General features: G+C 46.5%; 1 protein-coding gene across 1 annotated transcript; it reads left to right on the top strand.

Annotated features, from left to right (window-relative positions):
- Positions 1 to 1239: 1239 nt before the first annotated feature.
- Positions 1240 to 24433, top strand: loxhd1b (lipoxygenase homology PLAT domains 1b; the record flags this gene model as incomplete). The annotated part of the gene is made up of 43 exons (XM_080004181.1): positions 1240 to 1975; positions 3201 to 3315; positions 3438 to 3449; positions 4111 to 4191; positions 4426 to 4610; positions 5168 to 5266; positions 5371 to 5519; positions 6677 to 6800; positions 7204 to 7313; positions 8103 to 8243; positions 8386 to 8521; positions 8625 to 8785; positions 8893 to 8979; positions 9463 to 9598; positions 9695 to 9849; positions 10058 to 10218; positions 10944 to 11020; positions 11122 to 11318; positions 11590 to 11782; positions 11871 to 12031; positions 12124 to 12448; positions 13125 to 13276; positions 15058 to 15191; positions 15397 to 15542; positions 15868 to 15972; positions 16080 to 16208; positions 16344 to 16508; positions 16600 to 16781; positions 16886 to 17002; positions 17259 to 17421; positions 17603 to 17757; positions 18294 to 18503; positions 19018 to 19144; positions 19360 to 19568; positions 19837 to 20022; positions 20133 to 20260; positions 20369 to 20486; positions 20870 to 21047; positions 21906 to 22091; positions 22546 to 22716; positions 22838 to 22970; positions 23180 to 23335; positions 23828 to 24433. 43 exons carry the CDS (start codon positions 1240 to 1242, stop codon positions 24306 to 24308), a joined length of 7272 nt encoding a protein of 2423 aa, XP_079860307.1. The 3' UTR covers positions 24309 to 24433.
- Positions 24434 to 26943: the final 2510 nt, after the last annotated feature.

Here is a 26943-nt window from a genome sequence, read left to right as displayed (position 1 = left end):
AGGACCTTCGGTGAGCAACAGGTCTAATTAGATGTCAAACAATTTAAAATGTTTGTGTTGAAAGGATGTGGGTTTGAGGACATTTGCGAAGTTAATGAGGTTTTCGGTTGCAATATGGTCTATATCTGCATAATCATGTTTATAATCACTGAATTGTTTTTTGTCAATGGTTCGTGTTTTGATACACCTTGATTACTGTGAAAATCATGGCGGATGCTGCCCTCTGCTGGCTGCGATTAGAACTGCAAGCTGGAGGAACACTGGTATCTGTTTTATTGCCTGGAGGCCTCTGATGCTAATGTCTGGCATCATTGGGCTACACTTCTAATTACTGTACAATACTCTACAATACATTTGGATTTTGGATGAGAGCATTGTTCTCCTTCAGTGTGGTATAGAGGAACTCCTCTCAGTCCTTTATACAAAGACAAATGCAGGCCACCCTGCTGAGTTTCCAGTGTTCCAATTTCCATTTTTTTGCTGTATGCCTGCGAGCGTGACATCCCATCAGCAGCCCTGGCTCTGACGTGGGCCAGTGAAGTGTCTGGGATGGTTGGCATCCCAAGAAAGCCCCCGTTGTATAATATAATTACTAACAGACGGTACCAGGGGTCTCAAGAGAGAGAGCCCATTGCCAGGGGCCCCGGTGATAAGGGCGGTAGAATGTGAACAGTGACCCATAGATTGGAATCAGATGGGCAACGTTGTCTCTGGACAAGCATAAAAGCACACTCCCTAGTTCCATCCGGCAGAGAATACCTCCGGCTCTGTTCTCTCCCGGACGAACCATGGCAAGTCTGGTCTGATGCAGTTCTTTTGTAATAAACCTATTATTTCAATCAAGTCAGCGTCAGCGGTCACTCCTTCTTCATCAACACATCAAAATCATCAAGAAACTTCACCAGCATTCTCTGGCTTGTTTCCAGAGGGGCTTCCCCCCGGCGCCGCTCAGGTGACAACAGCAGAAGATCACGCCTCATTTTTAATGAGGCGCGATCTTCCGCTGCTCTGGCAGGTGGGGCCGAGGGAGCAGACCGGAGCGACCGCGGCCCTGCGGCCACGGGGCGGGATCCCCAGTCTTGCGGGCTTCTCTCTGCCGAAGGCTCAGAGTTGACCTGGCTCGCTCTCAAAGCTATCTCACCCGCGGGTCACCCCTGCGGTACCACAGGTCAGTCTAGTCAAGTTTCACCGGAACACACTGGAATCAGTTACGGTTACAAGAGAGTAAATAAATTAAAGATGCCGGTGAAAAAGAAAGAAACGGAGCAGAGAGCAGAGGAGGAAACCAAAGAGGTGGATGACGACGAGGGTCAGGAGGCGAAGCCCGAGGGGAAAGGCAAGGAGGTGGGCGAACCGCAGGATGCCGAGCGCCAGAAGAACAAGACCAAGACCAAGACCAAGACCAAGACCAAGAAGAAGAAGCTCACAGACAGCGATGAGGAAGGGCACGACTCCGACGTTCCAGAGTCCGACGTGAGGGGCGACAAGAAGAAGAAGAAGAAGAAAGGGAAAGTCAAGAAACCCAAGAGCCAGCCGGGCATCGAGGGCCCGAGCACCGGGGACGAGGACGGCGGCGACGGGCCCAGAGGGGGACGGCGAACGGAGCGACTCCCCGATGTGATCCAGGCCACCGAGAGCGGCGCCAAGAAGAAGAAGAAGAGGGACGACATGGGGGCGAAGGACAAGAAGCCCAGAGGCGAAGACAAGAAGCCCAAGAAGGGCCCGGAGAAGGAGGAGCAGCGGGCCGGCGCCGGTGGGGAGGAGGAGGACGCGGAGGGCAAGAAGGAGCGAAGGAAGGAGAAGGAGAAGAGGCCCAAGAAGGGCTCCGTGAGGGGCGACAGCGACGAGGACGCCAGGAAGGCCAAGGGCAAGAAGAGGAAGGTGGAGAACTACGTGGAGATCTACGAGAACGAGCTGCGGAACTACGAGCCCGAAAAGGCGGAGAACTTCGAGGACGAGTACCACAGGAAGAAAGGTGATCCCTCCCTGATTTTAACCCTCGTCACACACACACACACACACACACACACACACACACACACACACACACACACACACACACAGGAAGCATTTTGTGCATTTCGTTAATTATTGCCCGACGTGAATTTCAAAAGCAGATTACGATTGATTGCCATTACGCTGCATGGCGTCACCCAATCGGAGCGCTTCCCAGGGTAATGGTTAGATTGTTTAACATAATTGTCTTTGTAACCGTAGCCTCGCGCCGACGTGATGTTATCTCCGGCCTAAAGCCACACGATACCTGTCACTTACCTTTACAAAGGGGGTTTTCGCATCTCGATAAGAGCTTTACCGCCTTATTATGTTGCTCGGCTTCCCGTCCTGCCGCACAATGTACTGCGGCCCCATGTAAAGTCATACCCATGTCATTAGGGTCGCCGTGGTGATCGCACGACTCCAATCCGCAGTGTGTCCTGACATGGACGGCCCTATAGAAGGGGGGGGGGGGCAGAAACTGTACATACATGCACGCACAAACACACACACACACACACGCGTGCGCATGCGCGCACACACACATGTATGCACACGCACACACACACACACACACACACACACAGGCTGACACATACACCCTTCAATGACTGGCTTTTTTACAAGAACCTACACTACTTAATTAGAACCCAAGGTAACACGAAACCTCTTGTCATGTTTTTTCTGTGACTCCCTGAATTATCTTGTCTCGTCTCGTCTCGTCTCGTCCTGTCCTGTCCTGTCCTGTCTTGCCCTGCCCTGCCCTGTCCCGTCCCGCCCCATCCCGTCTTGTCTTGTCTTGTCCTGTCTTGTCTCATCCTGTCCTGTCCCAACCCATCCCGTCTTGTCTTGTCTTGTCTTGTCCTGTCCTGTCCTGTCTTGTCCTGTCCTGTCCTGTCCTGTCCTGTCCTGTCCTGTCCTGTCTTGTCTTGTCTTGTCTTGTCTTGTCTTGTCTTGTCCTGTCCTGTCCTGTCCTGTCCTGTCCTGTCCTGTCTTGTCTTGTCTTGTCTTGTCTTGTCCTGTCCTGTCCTGTCCTGTCCTGTCTTGTCTTGTCTTGCCTTGCCTTGCCTTGCCTTGCCTTGTCTTGTCTTGTCTTGTCTTGTCTTGTCTTGTCCTGTCCTGTCTTTTCTTGTCTTGTCTTGTCTTGTTGTCTTGTTGTCTTGTTGTTTTGTCTTGTCTTGTCTTGTCTTATTTTAACCCCCCAGTTTTTGAGGTGGTCACCACCACAGGAGATGAGCGCGGGGCAGGCACCGACGCCAATGTGTTTGTCACTCTGTTTGGAGAATATGGCATCACTCCCAAGGTGCACCTGGCCAGCAAGTGAGTCCCTGTGGAGGGAAGAGTTACAATTTCAAAATGACATTTTGGTCAAAAACATTTTTTTATAAAGGAACAAATCATTGTTTGGTACTCCATTTGATTTCCTTTCTCCTTCCCCACAGCACGGAGAAGAGGTATCTCTCGACCGTCGCTCTACGTTATTTGTGGTGGCGGGAGATGGGACGTGCAGTCCACATCGTTTGTGCTTTTGTCTCTTGGAGTTGAATTCTTGTAAAAACGCTCTGATTTCTTTTGGTGTCATTTCATGTTTGGCTCCTGCAAAACGCGCCGCGTGTGCTTGGACATTGAGTTGATGTGGCTTTAATTTGGGGTGGTGGCATCGCCTCAGGATCGATCTCATCAATTCAAGACTGATGATGATGATCTATATACTGAATCTTGATGTTCAAGTTGAGAGAATAATAGAAAAGTGACAAATTGTCATTATTTGGTCTGTAAGTTTGTTTGCTTTTGTGTCCATTTTTCACTTGTTTTTCCTGTGTTTGTTCAATTTTCATATGACGTTATGTATTATGTAAGGATAAATGTACACCAATGAAGTATGCAAACACATCCAAGGACAAATTAAAACAATATAACTACATCCAAAGAAATAAACTAGCGTTCCAAATATCAATATTTTTTTTATAACTTCACAGCCTAAAAAAAAAAAAAAAAGTGCTCCTTTGACAAATCCTGTGTATGAAACCACAAGATTGTTGTGCAAAGCATGTGTAAAGCATAACAATCCCTGAACCTGTTTTTCTACCCTTTCTACATCATTTATCGTTTCAGAAGCCGAACGGCGTTTGAAAGGGACAAAACCGACGTGTTCAGGATCAAAACGCACAACGTGGGACCTCTGAAAAAGATAAGGTACCGCAGTTCCACAGGGAGTGAATTTGATTTCATCCGTTGAATATTCCGTTCACATTTTGCTCCGAATGTTTCCCGCCGTATACCGTACGTGGTCAACCTGGCGTCCTTTTCCACTGTGTCTCAGGCTGTCCGCATTTCCTTTATCGGTTGCAGGGTTTTATTTAATTCGCTTGACGTTGACATGTGGGTACAAGCGGTTCTTTGCGTGCGGTTTCTCCTCCACTGCCCCAGGATCGAGCACGACAACACGGGCCTGAACGCCAGCTGGTTCCTGGACCGCGTGGTGGTGACGGACGTGATCAGGCCCCACCTCAGGTTCTACTTCCCCTGCAACAACTGGCTCAGCAAGGTGGAGGCCGAGGGGCTGCACGTCCGGGACCTGCTGGGCAGCATGGACCCCATGGACATACCCAAATGTGCGCTTATTCATCTTTAACGTCGTGCATTTATATTGTGTGGTGATTCGATTTTATTATTATTATTTTTTCTTCTAATGGATGCATTTAGAATGATAGTTTGGTTTTGGTTTTGAAAGTTGTTTGAGTGTGTAGGGGGGTTGTGGGGGTTGGTTTGACAACAGCAATATTGAAAAATAAAGATCTTTTATTATTTTTGCTAATGGCTTTTGCTGATCAATGAATTGTCGCAGCCTGCATAAAAATAAAAAAATAAATTCAGCCTCAATTTAAAAATAGATATAAATAGAAAGTCAGAATTAGTCAACTCCTACTAGATTAGACAGTTTTCTTTGTATCAAGGAGCCTCAATTTGATACACACCATCCCACGGATCCCATTTGATAAGATTTAATCTTTTTGCCTGGGACCCCCTGTAACCTCTTGAAGGGCCCCTGGGGGGACCCGGACCACCATGTTGAGAACCATTGGAATAGACAGTGTTGTTTCTGTGTTTGAAAAAAAAAAAAAAAAGATTCTATATTCTTGTGATTTACCCTGTTGCTGTGTTTCCTCAGATAATAAGTACATTGTGAGTGTGTTCACTGCCAAGGTAAAAGGCAGCGGAACCGACGCCGACGTCTTCATCAACATTTTTGGAGAGTACGGGGACACGGGTAAGCACGTGTCAATGACTGCATCCACCTCAACCTAAAAGCACAATTTGAAGGTCAAAAATCCGAGCTCCGTTTCCTTCTTCTTTTTTTTTTTTTAAAACAAGGGGAGAGGAAGCTCGACAACGACAAAGACAACTTTGAAAAGGGGTCGGAGGACAAGTTCACCATAGAAGCTCCAAACTTGGGCAAAGTGAGGAAGGTCACCATCGGCCACAACAACAAAGGCTCTTCAGCGGGATGGTGTGTGGACAAGGTAAATGACCTGTACCACATTATATTATATTAAACCCTTAAACAGGCGGGATATCAGGGGAAACATACTTTTTTTTATATATATAAAAATCTGCGCATATTGTGCTATTAGACAGACTACAAATTCTTGTCATACAGTCCCTGCATCTAAAGGAACCTGGTTTAACTACTTTAAGACGAGATGAACAGAGGTAAACAGATAGGATAAGATAAGTTCATATTCAACTTTATCCAGAGGGAAATGCAGGTCTTACAACAGCAAAAAAAAAACAGTCGAGTCGTGCAAAGAATCATTGTGTCCAACCTGGTCCAGCCTCATTTTTCCCCATGCTGGATACCTTTTGTCTCGGAGTGAAACTCGCCGTCTGCCTCCTCGTATTCGTGTTGTGCCCGGTGCTGCCACGGGAGTGGTACTTAAGACATGCAATACCCTGTCTTTCCCCTCTGCCCTCTGTCCCCGCGTCCAACACATACAAGCAAGAGATGAGCTCATTGAAACGCACGCACGCACGCACGCACGCACGCACGCACGCACGCACTCGTCGAGGCTCGTCGTCATTCTACCCAGTCTGTAAAGAGAAACCGTGAGCCATTACCAGATCGTCTTCCCTGCAAATCATTCCTGACAGATGAGTCTTTTGGGTTTGCTGCCGACAAGCATCAAATATTTGTTTCAAACTTCAAAGATGAGTTCCTTCAAGATAGCTTCATAGGCTATAACTGTGGATAGAGCATATTCCCTTTTTTTTTTGTTTGTTTTATTAGATGTTATATCATGACACCCCCCACAGCCCTCAGCTCAAGCCGAACTGATAAACAGCTTTCTATATATCAAAAAAAACACAACCTTATTTTATTTTTTTATTTTCAATGCAGTGATAGCGATATCCTTATTTCCGACGTGACCTTTCCAGCTGGAATTGATATATTTACCGGCCCAGTGGCTTTTTGCAGCTTCTAACATTTTAACATAACACGGAAATAGGTAGCGCCCACATTCCATCCCAGCACAGACACACAGACACACATTGAGACTGACGTCGCAAAGTCATGGAGCCAGCAAGCAAGAAGTAAAATCTCTGTCCCCGTGCTCAGTAAAAACTTTTGGTAGCTTTATCACACATTTATGTATCCGGATTCCCTATTGTCGTTCCGCAGGTGATTTTGGACGACCTGGGGAACAAAATGATTTATGAGTTTCCGGTGGATCGCTGGTTCGCCATCGACGAGGACGATGGGAAGATCCAGAGGGACATTCTGGTGGGGGGCACTGAGCCCACAGGTGACGAAGAACGGTTGTGTTTCCACCTCCAAACACTCAAGACGAATGCTTGTCACACGGTGCTATCCGACCTCCAGTCAAACTACTTGGCCGGGTCCTCCACATTCCAAATCCAAACACTTGCTTCGAGGGGGAAAAACAGTAATACAAGACACCCGCTGGCTCCTCTTTTCTTTCTTCACCGGGGAACGATAAATTCTTTCCATTCAGCATTTTCAGGCTTCTTCACTCATTTAAAAAATGAGAAAAACATATTTTCTTCCCAGCCGCTCCAGAGGTCACTGACATTGGATCACGACCGTGGGATCATTGATTGTTTGGGCGGACCGTCGCGGCTTGATGCCAAACAGTGAGCCCGGCTGGCACTGCCCCTGATTGTACGACATGTAACTGTACCCTGCAGGTATTGTGTACAACGTCCAGATTGTGACAGGCGACATCCGCGGCGGTGGGACCAACTCCAAGATCCACATCGTGATGCACGGCTCCAAGGGCCTGAAAAACAGCGGCAAGGTGACGGAGACGCCGGTGTGGCGGAGCAGATTAAAAAGCAAAGGGAAAGAAGTGTATTGGAGCTGCTACCAGATGGGGGACAACACTTCCTGCAGAGGGATAACAAACCTTCGGATGGATGGATTGGATATGTAGATAGATAGATCGATAGATAGATAGATAGATAGATGGCAGCTCACGTCAAAACAATAGGGCATTATACAATTAACCAAAAAATAACACTAAACCTGTGTGTCAACAATTCACAATCATAAATAGGAAATTGTGCATGCTTATATATATATAAAAGGGGAATGGTAGCTCAGGAGGTAGAGCTGGTGGTCTAGTGATCCAAAGGTTGCTGGTTCGATCCCAGGCTCCTCCTGCTAGCATGCTGTAGTGTCCTTGAGCAAGACACTTAACCCCTAATTGCTCCTGATGGCTGCGTCCGTCAGTCTTTGAACAATTGTAAGTCGCTTTGGATAAAAGCGTCTGCTGAATGACTAAATGTAAAATGTAAATCTGCCATGTGCTAGGGTGTTAAAAAAAACAAAAGAGTTACAACAATATAATTCACTGTATACAGTATTTGAAAATATGTTTTTTTTTTAAGTAAAGTTAATAAAGTTAAAGTCAAATATTATTTATTTAACTGCACAATATTTCCTTGTATATCCTTGTGAATTTAGTTTTTCATCACCAAGAGTGTGCTTGTGAGCATGTCAGGGCATTTGTTAAATTTCTCTCTTTCTTTTTTTAATTTTTATTTCCTGCCTTGTTTTCTCTCCTCGGTGTGAACGTGAACTCCAGGTGTTTCTGGAGGGCGGGAGGTTTGGGCGCGCTCTGACCGACGTCTTCACCGTGGAGATCGCCGCTCTGCTCAGCCCCCTCAGCAGGGTCACCATCGGGCACGACAATGGAGGGGTCAGCGCCGGCTGGTATTGCGAGAAGGTACGAACACACACACCCACACACACCCGCAAACGCACACACACACACACACACACACACACACACACACACACGTGCCCACACACACACACACAATAGACTCAAACTAACAACTCCTTCCTTGGCGGTGTCTTGGCTGCAGATGGTGGTGTACTGTCCCTTCACGGGGATCGAGCAGACCTTCCCGTGCAGTAAATGGCTGGCGGAGAAGGAGGGAGACGGGCTGATCGAGAGGGAGCTGTACGAGATGGTTTCACTGAGGCAGAAGAGACAGAAGAGTGAGTCAAATACCAGCTTTTTTTCTGAAGACGCGGAGGCTACATTTCAGTTTGACTCTTCGGCTATGGATGTTTTGTCCAACCCTGGCGTCGTTCCTCGCAGAGTACCCGTGGTCCCTGTGGATCTGGACGTCGGATATTCCCAACGCCGGCACAGACGCCGATATTTGTTTCCAGATCTACGGGCAGAAGGGCAAGTCGGACGAGATCCGGCTGGACAACAAGACTGACAACTTCGAGCAGGCCCAGGTGGACAAGTTCATGGTAGGTGTCTGTGGTGGCATCAGGTGCTGTTGATGAATGATGTTAATGCACGTTCATGCAAAGGTAAAGTAAATCCAGTTCCATTCTATCTGAATGCCGTCTCACAGGTGGAGCTACCGGACATCGGAAAGTTGACCAAATTTCGTATATGGCACGAGAAGAGAAATCCCTTCGCAGGGTGGCATCTCAGTAAGGTGGGTGTGATAAAAATGAATATGAATGACTGGCTATTGACTAAAGACAATTTGAAGACACTTCCACAATGAACCATCACTAAAAAAAGAACCACTTAAAATAGTGGATGGTGCTTCGTGTTCCTCATCTGGCTCTTTGGAATATTTAAGGATTCTTGATTCTTATTTGAACCCCCTTATCCCTCAATGTTCAACAAACCATTTTTCGTACATGTTTCTAGCTTATTAATAAACTCCCTGTAAAAACTCCCCATACATACTGTACCATTTTCCTCGGCCCATAGGGCGTCTATGAGTAGATATTCCATGCATGCTCAAATTTACCTTTCGCAGGTTGCCTTTTAAGATACTAATATATACTGTAAAGAATAAATCAGTTGCTTTAACCAGAGTTTTAATAGTAAAGTGGCCTAACTATCAACCATGACCGCTTTAACTAAAAAATCCTCCTCCTTGAATCCTTATTTTGTGTCATAATATCAGGCAACCATTATGAAGACCTTGACAAAGGAGAAGTACACGTTTCCCTGCGAGCGATGGCTGGACACCAGCGAGGACGACAACGAGGTCGTGAGGGAGCTTCCTGCGTCCGGAGACCAAGTCGCTGAGCCGCTGCCCCGTAGGTCCACACCCCCCCCCCCCCCCCCGGCTCATTTCGCGCGACCCGTTTGCCGATTGATACAAACATGGCACCGAAGGTATTTCACGTTCGCAGTGATCAAGTACAGAGTCACGGTGCGCACGGGGAACGTCAGCGGCAGCGGAACGGACGCCACCGTGTTCCTCAACCTGATCGGAGGGACGGGCGACACCGGGGAGCGACAGCTGGTCAACTGCAAGAACAACGTCAACAAGTTTGAGAAGGGAAACGTGGGTGTTAAGCCGTCGCGAATATCATCTCGATTCGTCACCGTCCAGGAATGTCGGAGCCAATCGTAGAACAAGAAAAGGGAAACCTGAAATATGGGGAGGACCGCCAAACCATTAGCTCCGGGGTCCATGCTCTCCTCCCTCTCTCTCTCTCTCTCTCTCTCTCTCTCTCTCTCTCTCTCTCTGTCTCTCTCTCCCCCCCCGTCAGATGGACGAGTTCATCATCGAGGCGGCGTCAATCGGGCGGGTTCGCAGGGTGCGGATCGGCCACAACGGTCAAGGTGGAGGCTGCGGGTGGTTCCTGGACAGCGTGGTTGTCAGGGAGGAGGGACAGCCGGAGACCCAGGCGGTGGAGTTTCCCTGTCACAGGTGAGGGGGCGGTCAAACGCGCCCACACCCACGGTGAGCCGACGACCCCTCTACCCGGATCGGGTTTCAGCATCTGCCGTCCAGCCGTCCTGGTGTGCTGTAACCTTCTTCTTATGTCTTTTTGTTTGTCTTTTTTGAGGCACGTTGTCAACACATGTTGCTGGGAAATAATGATGAATAAACAGTACCTGACAATAACTGCATATTTTTACACCGGTGTTTCTCAACCATTGTCTCCAAATCCAAACTGAGTTTCGGGTCCATTTAGAGTGGGTGCATATGTCCTCTTCTTCAAAAAACGATATATTATATTATATATAGTGTTTAGCGCACCTAATTTCTGATTACCATTTTTAAAGCATTTCCGACTGTGGTAGGTGGCTGTCATGGCGTCATATTGCAAACGTCCCTCACCATGTGGGACGTTGTGGATTACTGCACTATTCATTTTGTGAAATAAATTAGAACGGTTCTAATCTACAATTATGTTTGGGTTGTGACTCAATGACTAAGGATCAAATCAGGATCCCGAGGCCAGACCAGTTGAGCACGCACCACTCTTATATACAGTTAACTATTAATTCTAGAATAAGTAGTAGTAGTAAGTGAGTAAGACGTTTCACAATGCGCAGAGCCAAAGTTGAAATATGTGTTAAAAGCATTTTCACCTTGGATATCTGTGTATAATCACCTTTTGATGATAATCTCGTCATTGGCTGTTCAAGGTGGCTTGACCGTAATGAGGACGATGGAAAAATCATTCGGGAGTTATTGCCGTTCTCGGACGGGCAACGTCTTTACAGTAAGTCGTGACGGTCGACGCTCAACGCCATTTTGAATGCAAAATCGAAACGATCACGTTAAAAAAAAACCTCCATCTCCTCTCGATCTGTGCGTGGTCAGATGTCGGTTATCACATCGCGGTGAAGACGGGGGACGTGCCCGGAGGGAGCTCGGACTCCAAGGTGTTCGTGAAGCTCTTCGGGGAGAAAGGAGACACCAGCAGGATGATGCTGGACGTCTCGGACAACAACCTGGGGAACTACTTCGAGGCCGGCTGCGTTGACATCTTCACCGTGGAAACCTTCGACATCGGGCAGGTGCGGAGCTGAGGAAACACTCTTTTCCTGTCTCCTGCGGTGGAACCACTGCGCAGTGAAATGAAGGATGTGCTCAAATGATTGTACACCGTCGCTTCACCCGCAGCGTGTTAACGTCACGGCCAAAGAGCCTTCTTAAGAACTTCCTGAGAACGTGGAAGGATGAAGGATGAAGGATTCAACGGTTTTCTTGATTCTCCTAGAAGACATAAAATGTCCAGTACAAGATGTGTCCTTTTTCGTTGTTATACAGTGTCATTTCTCACTCCAGATCAACCGTCTTATGATCGGCCATACCAATGAAGGGATGCGTGCCGGATGGTTCCTGGACAGTGTGCAGATCATGGTGCCGGTCCACGGCAGGCACTACATGTTCCCCAGTCACCGCTGGCTCAGCACGGACGAAGCCGATGGCAAGACCGAGGTGGAGATCTACCCCAGTGAGATACTGGACATCGAGCAATGTAGGCTTCACTCTGTCCGTCGAAAACATCACTTTAACACTTTAACACACTTCATTTATTTCCATTGTTTCTCCCTCACGTTTGGCAGTGATTAACTATGAGGTCACCGTCGTCACCGGAGACGAGATGTTCGCCGGCACTAACGCCAAGGTGTTCGTCCAGATCTACGGGGACAAGGGAAAGACGGAGTTAATCACCCTGCAAAGCAGGTCCAACAACTTTGAGCGGAACACCACGGAAATATTCAAGGTAACGTAGCCTGGATGTCCTTCATCGACGATGAAGGTGGAGTCAAGATTTAAGAAGAATTTATGATTTAAGGTTTGCACACCGTCCCCCAGATAGAGGCCAAAGATGTGGGGAAGATCTTCAAGGTCCGCATCGGACACGACGGCTCCGGTCTCGGGTCCGGATGGTTCCTGGAGAAAGTGGCCGTCAAGCACCTCATCATGGCCATGGTGCCCAAGGAGAAGAAGAAGGAGGACAAGAAGAAGAAGAAGAAAAAGAAGAAGGACGAGGAGGACGAGGACGAGGAGGGCGGAGAGGAGGAGATGCAGGAGGTGGTGCATACCTACCAGTTCCCCTGCTCCCGCTGGCTGGCCCACGGGGAGGAGGACGGGGAGCTGGTGCTGGAGCTTCTGCCGGAGGAGGCCGAAGATCTGGAAGGTACAACGGAATCAGATTCAATAGTTCATAGGATGAGATTAAATTAATCTGATGAACTCTATGAGAGAATATATAAGTGTTTCCTTTTTTTGATATTATGTTATATTATATTATATTTTTTTGAGTTTTATTATTATATAATTAAGAATTTTCAATATTTCACTTGATTTAGTATGGCATCTTTACAGTGTAGAAATATATGAATAACATATTTTTATTTATATTATATTTTTTTAAATTCTATTTTTTTTTATAATAAAGAGCTTGACTTGATCTAGTATGTCACAAACAATCTCAAAATTCTTCTTCTTAAATTGATTCTGATCACTCACATTCAAAACTATTGCAAAGATGAAAAAAAAGCTGACTTGGAAAAAGAACCAATCATGTAAAATATCTAGCCAAACCAAAATAGAGTTAAACTACATTAATGAGCAAATATTCCCAAGCATGCCACAAATGTGGTTCCCATAACGCTGACATCTAATCTAAGCTCATTCCTGCATTGACACGTCAATGTCTGTTTGTGTGGATTGGTGCACGTGTTTTATGGACGCAGGCGTTTGTTTTTCGGCGGTGTGCGCGGCCCACCTTGACCGGTTCCCCCGCTCCGCCCTGACCCACATACCGCGGGTTAAAGGGGCGTTAGTAATTCATGCGTCCTGTTGTCTGACAGAGAACACCTACGAGGTGACCGTCTTCACCGGCGACACGCTGGGAGCGGGGACCGACGCCAACGTCTACATCAATATTTATGGGGAGAACGGGGACACCGGAGAGCGCTACCTCAAACACTCGGACAACCTCAACAAGTTCGAGAGAGGCCAGGTACGACGGGGTTAAGCGGTAAGACGGACGGAGGCAGACGGTGAAGAGAGCCCCGACCCCAACCCCACAGGCCCCTTCAAGGTTCCCACACGGCTGGGAGACTCACTCCGAGCGCAGCGCCCTTACCACACGCAGCCCGAAAGTTTTCAGCGACAATGACGCGACAATATTATACAACCAAATATGAATTCCATGAGATGGAAGGGGGGTCTTATGGACGACTAACTGTTATTCGTTCTCATTCTCATTCAACTCATTCTGGACTTAAGATATGAACCAAAATTAGCTGAGGGTGATCCAAGGCACTGACCAAGGAATATAATGTAAAAAGGCCTTTATTCAAACATGGACATTAGTACATAACAACATCCAAAACTGCTAGGGGCATGCACATTGCGGCTAAATGGCACTTTATATTTTATATGTAGACATTTATATTTTTATGTACGAATGTCAATGTATTGTAAGTGCCTTGGAAAATTATTTCTGTATTTCTCAAATGTTTTCACTTTTTCCAAAGAGCACAACAGGACTCTTCTTTCTTTTTTCACATACAACAAGCGCTCGATTGCAACTTTTTAAATGTTTTTATTAACTTATAGTTTCAGATGTTCTTCCTCAAAAAGTGTGCTCAGAATTGATAAAGGCTGATAAATATGATAAATATGTGGAATATAAGTAGAATTATGTCTGTTTGAACCTGTAAGGAGCATAACTAGGAGCTTATTTCACGACTTTTTGACTCATGGTTCCAAAAAAAAAACGACTCATTTGAATCCTAGACTGTGAAATTGGGAAAAGAAAAAGAAAGAAAGAAAACAAACTCCCATCGAACTCTTCCTGGCTACTGCAGTACTCCCCCCCCCCCCCCCCCCCACGGAGGGTAGCGGGTGGGAGTGCGTTCATGTCAGGATTACACGCTCTCCACCTACGGCAGAGCAGCTGTGGAGCAGCTGTGGAGGAGGTCCTCAGCGTCACCTGACCTGTTCTCCATCTCACCTCATCACTTCATTAACTAAAGCTGCTGAATAATTCACCCCAGCGTTATTACACTTGGCTCTGCGGGGAGCGCAGAGTGCACGTCCACAGACAATTTGTCTTATCACCCCCCCACCCCACCCTGCCCCCTGCCACCCCCCCCCCCCTCCACCCTGCGCCCCACCCCGAAAATTTCTGAGAAAGTGTACAAGTGTAAAATCATACATTAATCATTAATCATACGTTAATGGGTCAAAAGCAGAGGAGCCATTTCACCGGCCACCATCAAGCATGTGCATGTGTGTGTGTGTGCAAGCATGTGTTGTGGAGTGTCGTGTGATGATTAAAGACTGTTTCTTCTTTCTTCTTTCTTCTTAATCAATTTGTGCAATTTCTCAAGTCCGTGTACAAGAAATCAAACCAAATAAACGGCTCCCATGATGGAAAATCATCCAATGTCCACCTCGCATTGAAATGTAATGAAGGGTTCAGTTTGAGTTAGGGTTAGGGTTAGGGTTAGGGTTAGGGGTTAGGGGTTAGGGTTAGGGTTAGGGTTAAGGGTTAGGGTTAGGGGTTAGGGTTAGGGTTAGGGTTAGGGTTAGGGTTAGGGGTTAGGGGGTAGGGGTTAGGGGTTAGGGTTAGGGGGTAGGGGTTAGGATTACGGGTTAAGGTTAGGGGTTAGGGTTAGGGGTTAGGATTAGGGTTAGGGTTAGGGTTAGGGCTATATTTAGGGTTAACCCTTTCTCACTGGAGGAAACACAAAACTAGCACGACTCTCTCCTCCGTTTGCTCCCTTTCCTCAGGAGGACGTTTTCACGGTGGTAGCCGTTAACCTGGGCCCTCTGAAGAAGCTCCGCATCCGCCACGACAACTCCCAGGGTCATCCGTCCTGGTACCTGGAGCGTGTGGAGATAGTGGACACGAAGGACGACACAACGTAAGCGTAGCGATCAAAAGGCTTTGTTTATTTACAGTATCTGGCTTCAGATCTGAACTCTGCGCGTAGAATGGGAACCTGGGAGCGTTCCAGGACGGATTTAATAACAGTCGCCTCGGAACCGTGTCCAAAAACTCTGCAGTTCTGCACAGTGGCACAGATACATACCGTCTCTGATTTCAAAACTTATTCCCTGCCGCTGCAGTTACTACTTCCCGTGCAACCGCTGGCTGGCGGTGGACGAGGACGACGGGCAGATTGCACGAGAGCTGGTCCCTGTGGACGAGGCCTTCATGTGGAGGAACGACGACGAGGAAGGGTCGGGGGGGACGCTGGGACTGGAGCAAAAAGGTAAAATATACTGTGTATGATATGTCATGTCATTCTCTATAGAGGTGTGAAGGAACACTGATCAAGATCGAGAGTATGTTTAGCTCCCACCGTCGCCGTGGAAAGGTACTTGTGTGACAATTTTGTTAAAGATGAGAAGCCATGCAATTAATGGTCATTTAACTTGTAATCATTTTTAAACTCGTCGAAAGCAAAAACAGCAAATACTCAACAAAACGGATTACAGGAAAACATATTTTCAGATGTGAGCCGAGGTGCCTCAGGCTAAGCTCAGGGTTTGCACAAAAATATTCATCTTGACTAATTCAGCTGATTAATTTTCAAGCAATGTCCACGACGTACACTCTGAAAATAAAAACCGGGGAAAAGAAATTCGCGGGAACCGATGCCAACGTCTTCGCCATCCTGTTTGGCGAAAATGACGACACGGGTAAGGAAACCACTGTCGCATCATCAATACACGCGTAGATCTTTTGATCGAAACGTGCTCTTTTTTTTGCGATAAAGAATGCAAATGTCACTTGTTGTGTCTCGCAGGAATAATAAATTTGAAGGCGTGCAAGAACTATAAGAACAAGTTTGAGAAGGGAATGATCAACGAATTCACCGTGGAGGCGGTGGATCTGGGCGATCTGCAAAAGCTCCGAATCGGCCACGAAAACTCAGGTATTCAGCGTGAGAGACGCTACGGAGGCGCGGAAGGGGCCATTCATTGCCCGGTCGTCCCCAAAAAAAATCATAAACAAAGCCATTGTTTTTGTACGATTTCTTCATTAAGGAAGGGCTGTTTCTCGCTTCCAGGGGGTTCACCCGGCTGGTTTTTGGATTGGGTGGAGATCGACGCCCCTTCGCAGGGTCAGAGGCTGCGCTTCCCGTGCGGCCGCTGGCTGGACAGAGGGGAGGACGATGGGGCCGTGGTGAGGGACCTGTACCCGGCTGAGCTGCAGACCGAGCTCTACACGCCCTGTGAGCGAGGGAGGGGGCGAGCGGGCGGGCGAGTAATCCATCGATTTGGGGGAAAAAAAAAACCCCTGAGACTCTTCCCTTGTCTTCCCAGTTGTGCCCTACGAGATAAAGATCTACACCAGCGACGTGTTCGCGGCGGGGACGGACGCCGACGTCTACATCGTCCTGTACGGCCGCAAGGGCGTCTGCACGCAGCAGAAATACCTCTGCGTCAACAAGAGGCAGCGGCGGCTCTCGTTCGAGAGGGCGGCGGAGGACATGTTTATCGTGGAGGTGCGCAATTACAGCAATTACGGAATGCGTGTAAAAAAGCCATGGGGACTCTTCAAGGCGCCTGGAGCGCCATTTTATGTTGTGTCGACTCCGCCCTCCAACAGCTGGAGGACGTTGGTGACGTCATCGAGAAGATCAGGATCGGACATGACAACAGGGGGTCCAACCCGGGGTGGCACCTCGACAGAGTGGAGGTCAGACGACAGCTTCGAAAAGGAAAGGTGGGGAAGCGTTCCCCTGAGAGAAGGTCACTTCCTCTCCCATGAATCACAGTCATACTGTATTTCGTCACCAAATTCACCAGTTATCATATAAGTTATAGTCTATTCGCCTTTTTCTATTCACAGGTTTATTGGTTCCAGTCTATTTATAATTGTACCTTTTAAATTGTTTGTGGTTATCTATCTGTCTGCCTGTCTGTCTGTCTGTCTGGCTGTCTGTCTGTCTATCCGTCCGTCCGTCTGTCTCTCTGCCTAGGGTTCCGAGACCACCATCTTCCCTTGCGAGCGCTGGCTGGCCAGGTCCGAGGACGACGGGGAGACGGTCAGGGAGCTGGTTCCCTCCGACATAATCACCGAGAAGCTCCTCAGGGACGGAAAGCTCAAACGCAACGAGACAAAGGTGGAGGACGCCCTAGAAAGTAGGCTCCCGCATCGGCTACGGCCGCCATCCGCCTTTAAATGCTTGGGCGCTGCCGGCGGCCTTCCGTCTGTCTACCCGTGTTTCCGAAAGAGGCCGGGCTCACAGCTCAGTGATACTGTTACAGCACCTCATGTAACCGTGACCCTTTTTTTCCGCGTGACCCCCCCCCTCCGCCGCAGCTCACACGTACACGGTGTCAGTGCGGACCGGCGACATGTCCGGAGCGGGAACCGACGCCAACGTCTTCCTCACCCTCTACGGCGACCTGGGAGACACCGGGGAGCGCAAGCTCAGAAAGTCCGAGAGCGGCGGCAACAAGTTTGAGCGAGGATCGGTATGTGGACCAGATCACAATCACTTAGAATGTTTACACTGGACATGATGGTGAGGAACTGGTTGTGCAAATATTTTTATATATAATATTGATATGTACATTAAATATGCAGATGTGCAGATGGACTTGTAATTATTATTGAAACAGTATATCAAATAGAATTTGTAATGAGGATGCACTGACACAGATACTAGTATTGGATATTGTTGCAGCACAAAGCGAAATGAGGGTATCGGATTAAATCCCCAATATAAATCCAATGCCGTGGGCCGAATAAAAATGTCACATACTAAAGGAAATTTTGACACACAGGAGAAAAATAATTTTATTTGTCCATTATTATATCCCAGTTTTTGACCCCCAAACCAGCCTATCCTGTTCAGAGAAAAAAAATGATTGGGTCCATTTTAACCTTGTGGAAAAGTGGTTTCGGTGCATCCTGATTTGTTATATAAAGAGATCGAAAATTGTTTTGAAATTTGTGTTTTGCTGTGTTATAAACATGAAACATTGTTGGTCATGCTCTTCATTCCCAGGTGGACAAGTTTACCATGGAGGCCGTGGACCTGGGCCAGGTGTTCAGGATCAGGATTCGCCACGACAACTCGCTGTTGGGGGCGGACTGGTACCTGGACCAGGTGGAGGTGGTGGACCTGGAGACGGAGGAGGTCTACATGTTCCTCTGCGAGCGCTGGCTGTCCAAGAAGAAGGAGGACAGATGCATCCAGAGGAACTTTTGGGTCAAGGTGTGTAAAAGTAAACAAATAAAAAAAGAAATTAAAAAATGAAATAAAATAAAACAAAAAAAAATTAAAATAAAAAAATATATTATTATTATTATTATTATTATTATTATTATTATTATTAATAATAATAATAATAATAATAATAAAAATACATGCATACATTTATTTTTATTTTTATTATTGTTGGGGGTTTTTTAGTTGTTAAGTTGATGAGTTTTAGTTGATTTAGTTGATTGAGTTGATGACTCGAATGACTCCAATCCAACCATGTTTTTCTTTGTATTGGCCTCTGTTAACCACATGACATGGAAAAACATGATTGGATTTTATTGCACTCTGTACTTCAAAATTATTTTTTTCTAAAGCACTGAGTCTGAGAAGCCTTCATAGTCACAGCCATGTAGACCGAATTCTCAAAATAATAGTTTAGATCATGATTTCATTTGATATAAATTTCAGTTTGCTTATTCTATTTTTTCTTTTTTTTCTAATTGTGTTATGCTTTGCCGTTCAGGGATATGAGGGCGAGCGGAACACGGATCCAAACTCCAGGAAGATGGCTCAGGCCAAGCAGGGGCTGGACCGGAACGCCAACAAGAAGAAAAAGAAGAAGAAGGCGGCGGTGGCGGAGGAAGCGCCGAGTAAAAGAAATTACTTAATTCTGCATCGTTTTCATGTCAATAGGCACCGTCAAATCCACAAGATAACATAATGTCAGGCTTTATGTAGGCCACAAACCTCTTATGGGAGATTCGGAGCAGAACCAATTTCTTGCATGATGGCCAAACATGAAATTAATTTAAACAAACAGATTCTGAGGAGTTCTCCTTCACCGGACTCTTGTTGTCGTTGCCAGTCATTCCGTATCACTTCACTCTGTCCACGGGGATGGACCGCGACGCCGGCACCACGGCCCGGGTCTACGTCATCATCCTGGGGCCCGGCGACGCGGAGACGGAGCGGCTGTGGCTGGACCTGCCGGAGGGGAAGAAGAGCTTCGCCGGCGGGACCATGGAGAACTTTGTGTGCTCAGGAGCTGACGTAGGAGAGATCAAGTGGGTAGAGGTGAGAGAGGCTTCTCCTGTGACTAAATACGAACTGCTGAGGCCCCCGCTTTTTAAAATTTATATATATATATATATATATATATATATATATTTTTTTTTTAACTAAGTGATTGTAAGAATTAGATTAAAGCGCTCGCGTGTCAGCGAGAATCCTTTCAAGTCGTGCCTCTTGATACCCAGATGAAAATAGCATGGAATCAATTATTAATTCCCCATTTGCATTTAGTTGTTCCGTCTCTCTTTCTCGATCCTCTCCTCTCCCTCAGCTCGGCCATAACGGTGCCACCCCAGAAAGCTGCTGGCTGGTGGACGAGCTGTCAGTTGCCGTGCCAACCAAAGGCATCAAGTACATCTTCCAGTGTAAGTGTTGGCTGGCCAAAGACAGGGGGGACGGGCTCACCACCAGACTCTTCAACGTCCTCGACTCCAGCACCATCAACATCATTCGCAAGGTTGTCCACAACACATTTTCCGTCGCCGTGTGGAGGTGTATTTCTCAGCATTTGGTGGGTTTCTAATTAAAAAATATATATATAAAAAAACCAAAACGTGCGCTACTCAGGTTGTCTATGAGACCACAGTGGTCACGGGGGACACCCAGTATGCGGGCACCGACACCAACGTTTTCCTCACTGTGTTTGGGGCCAATGGGAGCACGGAGGAGAGGCTGCTGGCCAAACATGGCGACAGGTGGGCGCTGCACTGAGCACTCACTACACGAACCCTCTTCATTTCGGGAGCTGACGACCACAACGATTTTTGATGTGCAACGTGATGGGAGCATGCACTTCATGCCAGGTTCGAAAGGGGCCAAGAGGACACGTTCAACCTGGAAGTCGACGACATCGCTCCCCTGAAGAAGATCCGACTTCGAATCGACGGCAGCGGAAGTCGCCCCGACTGGTTTCTGGACAAGGTGAGTCAATAGAACAATAATGAATTCATTTTTCTCCCTTTTGATTTCCACAGGGTAGGATCACTAGTATACTACATAACATATTAATTATACTAATACTTGATCAACATTTATATTTGCTTCTTGTTTTATTTGTATTACTGTTATTATTTTTTTATTATTTTTGTCCTTTATTCAAAATCTCTGCATTTTATTGCACTTATTTATGTATTTTCCATAAAATATAAAATCATTTTCTTTCCAACTTGGAACCTTTTTTTTTTCTCCTACTCGTGTATTTTCTTGAGCAACGAATTTTTCTCCGAATATTTCAAGTTTTATCTTCCATTATCGTAAGCCCCCTTTTTCAGCTGAACGGTCAAAACTCTTGACTCCTTTTCCAGATCCTCATGCGCGACACGACCACGGAGGAGCTGTACACGTTCACCTATGAGGACTGGCTGTCCAAGTCTAAAGGCGCCAAAAGGACCAAGGTGTGTGAGCTGGCGGCCGTCGTGGACGAGGAGGAGATGGTGGAGAAAACCAGCTACGTCATCCAAGTGTCGACCGGTGATGTCAGTGGTGGGTCCCAGCAGTCTGTAGATCTCTATTCATACAGTAAATGGAGCCGGTTATTGAAATGAAATACTTACCGAATATGAAAATATTCAGTGGCATTTGATACAACATTTCTAAACCAATGTAAGTAATAGTGTCAGTAGATGTGTTTTTTTCTTTTGTTTTTGTAAAAAAAAAAAAGAAAACTACATTTATAAACTAAAAGAGCTAAAAGAGAACTAAATTCCCCCAGAGCGATTCGTAAAGTATACAAAAAGAGGGGTTTTTAAATTTAAAAAATGAAGTTTAAAAATTACATTTTGGATATCCCCTTTTCTGTTGTATTTCTATTTTTATATTAAAATTTTTTTTTTTGTTTTGATTATTTCTTTTGTGCTACTGTTATCAATGAATAAACTATCCGTCTATCCATCCATCTATCCATCCATCTGTCCGTCTGTCTATCCGTCTGTCTTTTCACTATACAAAAAAAATGTTTATAAATAAGCAGCTTTTAGGAACCGTGCCATCAGCAGACATCAGTGTCAGTTCAGGCGTTACAAATTTTCAAACAATCTCAGCGCCATGATTCAAGAGGTTTATTCGTCACACACATATACGTACTTTCATACATATATGCAGTGAAATGTTATGTATAAACCATTCAGTTTTCATGAGCGTGGTTTACTTCCTATATTCTGTTATAATTACCATGCGTTTCCCGTTTGGCGTAAGTGGGACAAACCTACACTACGACAAACAAAGATCCGCCGGGTGTTTCCCCCGGTTCGGTGTTATCGGGCGGGGCCTTGAGTTTTGTTTTCCGTCGGCAAAGCATCTCTCTCTCCCTCTCTCTCTCTCCCCCCCTCGGGGGCGTACAAGGCGCGGGCACCGACGCCAACGTCTTCCTGATCGCCTTCGGAGAGTACGGCGACACCGGCATGCTGTCGCTGAGGGAGAGCGGCAACAGGAACAAGTTTGAGCGCAGAGCGAGAGACGTGTTCCGCTTCCCCGACATGCTCAGTCTCGGGGAGCTGTCCAAGATCCGCGTCTGGCACGACAACAAAGGTAACGAGGAGGAGTGCGACGACGGGGGGCCGTGGTTTGGGAATGCACATCAGCGCCGAAGCCGCGCGTCTCCCGTTTACACCCCGGGTGGTGAGCGCACACCCTCGCACCTCGTATGAAGCAGGAGTTTGTGATGTTTGGTGTTCCCTTATTAGATACCGTATGTACACAGAAGAGGATTAGGGCCCCGTGAAAATAATCCGAATACTGAATCTGAATTCGGCACGGGGGTGGAATTCGGAGGGCTTGTCAGAATTCTGACTGGGTCATTCCCGGAAGTCTGAAAATCAGACAAGGAAATCGTCACTTTCCCCTCTCGGGATTCTGCCTCTATTCTCTAAATCCTGAAATGAATCGAAGAAAATTGTTGCTTTTAAAATCGCCGGAGATGGATTGCAGGCACTGGGTGTCGCCCGTCAACTGTCCCGCTGCCTGTCGCCCCCCCCCTCCGCAGGCGCTGCCCCCGGTTGGCACCTGGAGGGCATCGAGGTGAAGGACGAGGCCATGGACCAGACCTTCAGGTTCCCCTGCGACCGCTGGCTGGCGAAGGGCGAGGACGACGGGCAGATCATGCGCGAGCTGGCCTGTGCCAACCACGACGCCATAGACCTCAACGACAAAACCAGTGAGCGAGGGCGGAGGCGTGCGTGCGGCCGTAGCGTCACGTATTACGTTTCCGCCGTATGCTCCAACCTTCTCCTTCTCCTGGGTTTTTTTTTTTTTTTTTTTCCTTCCCCCCCCCCTAGAATATGAAATTGCCGCGACGACCGCTAACACGGACGATGCCGACACCGCGGAGAACGCCTGGATCGTGCTGGAGGGGAAGAAAGCCTGTTCCAAGGAGTTTGTCCTGGAAAATAAAAAAAAGAAATTCCTGCGGTGGGTCCTTGCACTGCATTCAGGGGCGGGGGGGGGGGGGGCCTCGTTGGCTGAAAGATGGGCGCCTCTCTTTCATCTTCTATTTTTCCCCCCTCCCTCCTTTCATCTTATATCTTGACTTTGTGCGAGCCCGAGATCCAAAGCCCCTCGTCTGCACCGTACCTCCTCGCGGTCCGCTTGAGGCTCGGCATGTCTTCTTGTCTCCACAGCGGCGCCACCGATACCTTCGAGTTCTCGTCCAAGCACTTGGGCGAGATCGCTGGCGTCTGCCTCGGCCACGTCACCAAGGACGGCAGGAAGGCGAAGGGAGAAGCCTTCTGGCACGTCGCGGAGATTGTGGTCACCGAAAGGGAGCTGGGCAACAAGTAAGAGAGAGTGAAAATCCCGGAGGGATGAGAGAGGAGCGGTGGTGTTTTCAATTTGCCGCATTAACTACGACTTTTGTAGGGGCGGGAAATCCAGGTATCGGGAAGTAAAAATTTGAGCAGGCCCGCGCGGGCTTGCCGGTAAGCAACCGCCCAGAAGTCCAACTAACAATCAGCTGGATCTACTTTCTGAACCTGGAATTATTACAAATGAAATGATATTGTGTCACGCAAATGGACCGTGAGAAATAAGATTTCAGTCTCCGGGGCAAATTGTTGGTATTGCATTTTTATTCAAACCATGATGGCAAAAAGTTGATCTGTGTTAAGGACCTGTGTTTGCTATTAGTAAAGAGAGGAAATAATGGCTTTAATGAGATGATTCGATGACATGATGTGGACGCGATCCAACTCACCTGGAAGTCGGAAGATGACCCAAGGAGCACGCGTGATGTTTGTTTTCTGGTTTCCGACCCCCCCCCCCCCTTAAAGGTATTTCTTCCACTGCGACGCTCGCATCCCCCTGGCGTCTAAGAGGGACCAGTTCCAGACATTCGAGTGCTACAAGTCCATCGAGAGCTTCGCCAGCAAAGTGCGGAACCTGGTTCCGATCAAGTACGAGGTCATCGTCATCACCGGGGACGTCAAGGGCGCCGGCACCGACGCCAACGTCTGCATCACCCTCCACGGCGTCAACGGGGACTCCGGCAGGCGGCAGCTGCGCCAGAGGTTCCGGAACCTCTTCGAGCGCGGGCGGGCCGACCGCTTCGTCCTGGAGATGCTGGACCTGGGCGAGCTGCTGCGGGTGCGGGTGGAGCACGACAACTCCAGGTCCAACTCCGGGTTGTACCTGGAGTGCGTGGAGGTGACCAACACGGCCAACTCGGTGACCACCATCTTCCAGTGCGGGAAGTGGCTGGACGTGAAGAAGGCCGACGGGCAGATCCAGAGGGTGCTCTACCCCAAGTACTGAGGAGGCGTGAGGGGCGGGAGCGGATGCTGAGGCTCTTTTTTTTTAAATTATTTTTTTTATTTTTTTAAATGGGATGTTGCGTGAGATACGCACGATCATGGAATGCTCGCGGAAAGCCTACTCGAGTTGAGGTCATTGTTTACACGCGCCCAGTCAGACGACAAAAACGCCACAACGAACGTGTATTTAAAAGGGATGGATTTTTATAGTCAACCAATGTTGCTGAAAACATTTGAAAACCAAATGTTTTGGGTTGTTTTTTTTTTAATAAAAGTTAACTGGGCGATACGTTTGGGGCTCAGCGCATCAATAAGCGTCAACAGAAAAAGGTCAACTGTGAACACATCATTCCAACCGACTGGTCAGAAGTCGATGACCGCGTCACGACCACAACTAAAGCCAGGCGAATACCTTCTCAGCATTTTTAGGCAGTTTATTTGAAAAACACATACAAAAAGATCATATACAAGACAATAAATAAAAAAGGAGACAGAACAGTTTGGGTTAAGCTATGCAACTTTTTGCATCATCATTAGTAATAAATACAGTACAAAATCCACCCAGAGTGAATCTAAAGAGTTTCCACAATAATCACTGATCATGTTATTCTTCATTATGATTTAGCTATTGCTTTCATATTATTGATACATACTTCTACTTTTCTATAAAATACTCAAGATCATAAAACATTGCGCGGTTACAGCAAAACAGCAGTGTGTTGTACAAAGATGGCCACTTCCCTTTTTCACTGGCAGGTTAATAATCAACATTTTTTTTTTTTTTTCAGCAGCAAAGAAACATCGGAAATATTCAAGAAGGTACAGCATCATATTAAACACATCTACAGAGCTACTCCCACGTACACATAGGAAAACCTGAGAAGGACATGCATTAAAAAGCTTGTGCTTTAAGTTCTACTGTTCATTCCGGTTCACCAGCTTCAGTTAATACTATGGCTACTGTCCAGTTCGCTCTGGATTATGGGATACACTGTGGAGGGCGTAGGGTAAGGCCAGTGAGAGCAGGAAATGAAATAATAGTAAGACCGACCAGCTTTATCCAATCCATTATATGGTAATAATAATATGCAGGATTAGTAGATTATTATTAAGAAATGCACACTGAAAACAAATGGTTAGCTTATTATACCCAGGTGTAATACAACTCTATCTATATTGTATAACCACAGTAATACACCAGAAATTTGCTCAATAAGATCAATAGCTCAGGTAAGCACGTCAGCTACCTTTATCACCCCACACAAACAGCAATTGCCAGCAATACATAGTACCAAATAATACCGTCCCGCCGTGCGAGGGCCTAAAATAAGAATTGAGTTGAGTTTCTAGATATGACGGATATTATAAACATGGCCAAATAAAGTAAAACCACAATATAGATGACCCTTCTGAAACAAACAGGATCGATTATGGGAACTAAAGCTGTTTCATATGTCTCATATTCCGAAAAAGCAAGCTAAAGTGTGGAGCCAAGCCCCGCGAGAAGGGGCCTGCGGCCCCGTCGGGTGTCGTCAGCCGGACCAAAAACGCAGGTTACAATTCAATCAACCCCCCCCCCCCCCCCCCCAAAAAAAAGAAAATACAAAATAAAAACCCTAAAGAAATGATACGGATGGAATGTATTCCAGATCGACAGCACCACGCTGGCAAGAAACTGTGTTTGAAACACCCATATTCCATTTTGAAAAAGATTTTTTTTTCTCCTCTCTTTTGAAAAAGAAAACACAGACGGCATGCAAAAGCATCCCCACCGACCAATGCATAATGAGGTATTCTTTTTTTATATTTTGTGTTATTTCTAAATAAATATATTGATTAAATTGCAAAGTTATGAGATAGAGACATTAAATATTCCACCACAATAGCTAGCTAGCTACAGTTAGTAATAAATAATGATTGTTAAATACTTAAGGCATCTTTAATCACAGCATTCTATGTGAACTAGCAAACCTCCATTTTCATCCGTCTGTACTTTTTTGGATGGAGGTTTCATACAAAAGAAAAACGAAACAAAAACAAAAAAAAAAAAGAAAAATTAAAAAAATTTAAAACAGAAACGCAACACAAACAGTCAAGTTACCCTCCAATAGTACACAAGGAAGCATGAAGATACTCATAACTCAATACAAACACATAATCTAGGACAAGGAGACCCCACACCACCAAACCAAAAATCAGGCAACTCCATATTATAGTGCATTTACAAAACACAAGCTACATTAAAACGACAATAAATATGTTTTTGCAGCATTGCAGCTATTTCTTCAACATGGATAACGGACAGGGACCGAGCATCTTAGTACCGTGTCCAAATTGGCATGAGAGCAAAAATCATATTACAAGTAATTAAAAAAAAAAAAAAAAAAAAAAAAAAAAAGAAAAGAAAATGGAAGAAATAGACGAAAGAAAAAAAAATAATAATAATGTTAAGAATAATTGTTTGGTTTTTTTGTTTTTTTTAAATGGATGGCTTTTTCTCCCTTTCACCCTCCTTCAAGTGAACTACACCAACACGGTTCATGCATGATATAGAGAAAACTGATCTATAACAGATCGCGGCCGTTCTAGCAATACCATACACAACGATCATTGGGGGGGGGGGGGGGGGGGGACAA

The sequence above is a fragment of the Zeus faber genome (genome assembly GCF_960531495.2).
Source record: "Zeus faber genome assembly, chromosome: 7".
NCBI classification, from domain to species: domain Eukaryota; kingdom Metazoa; phylum Chordata; class Actinopteri; order Zeiformes; family Zeidae; genus Zeus; species Zeus faber.
This window is presented reverse-complemented; position numbering and strand designations above follow the sequence as displayed.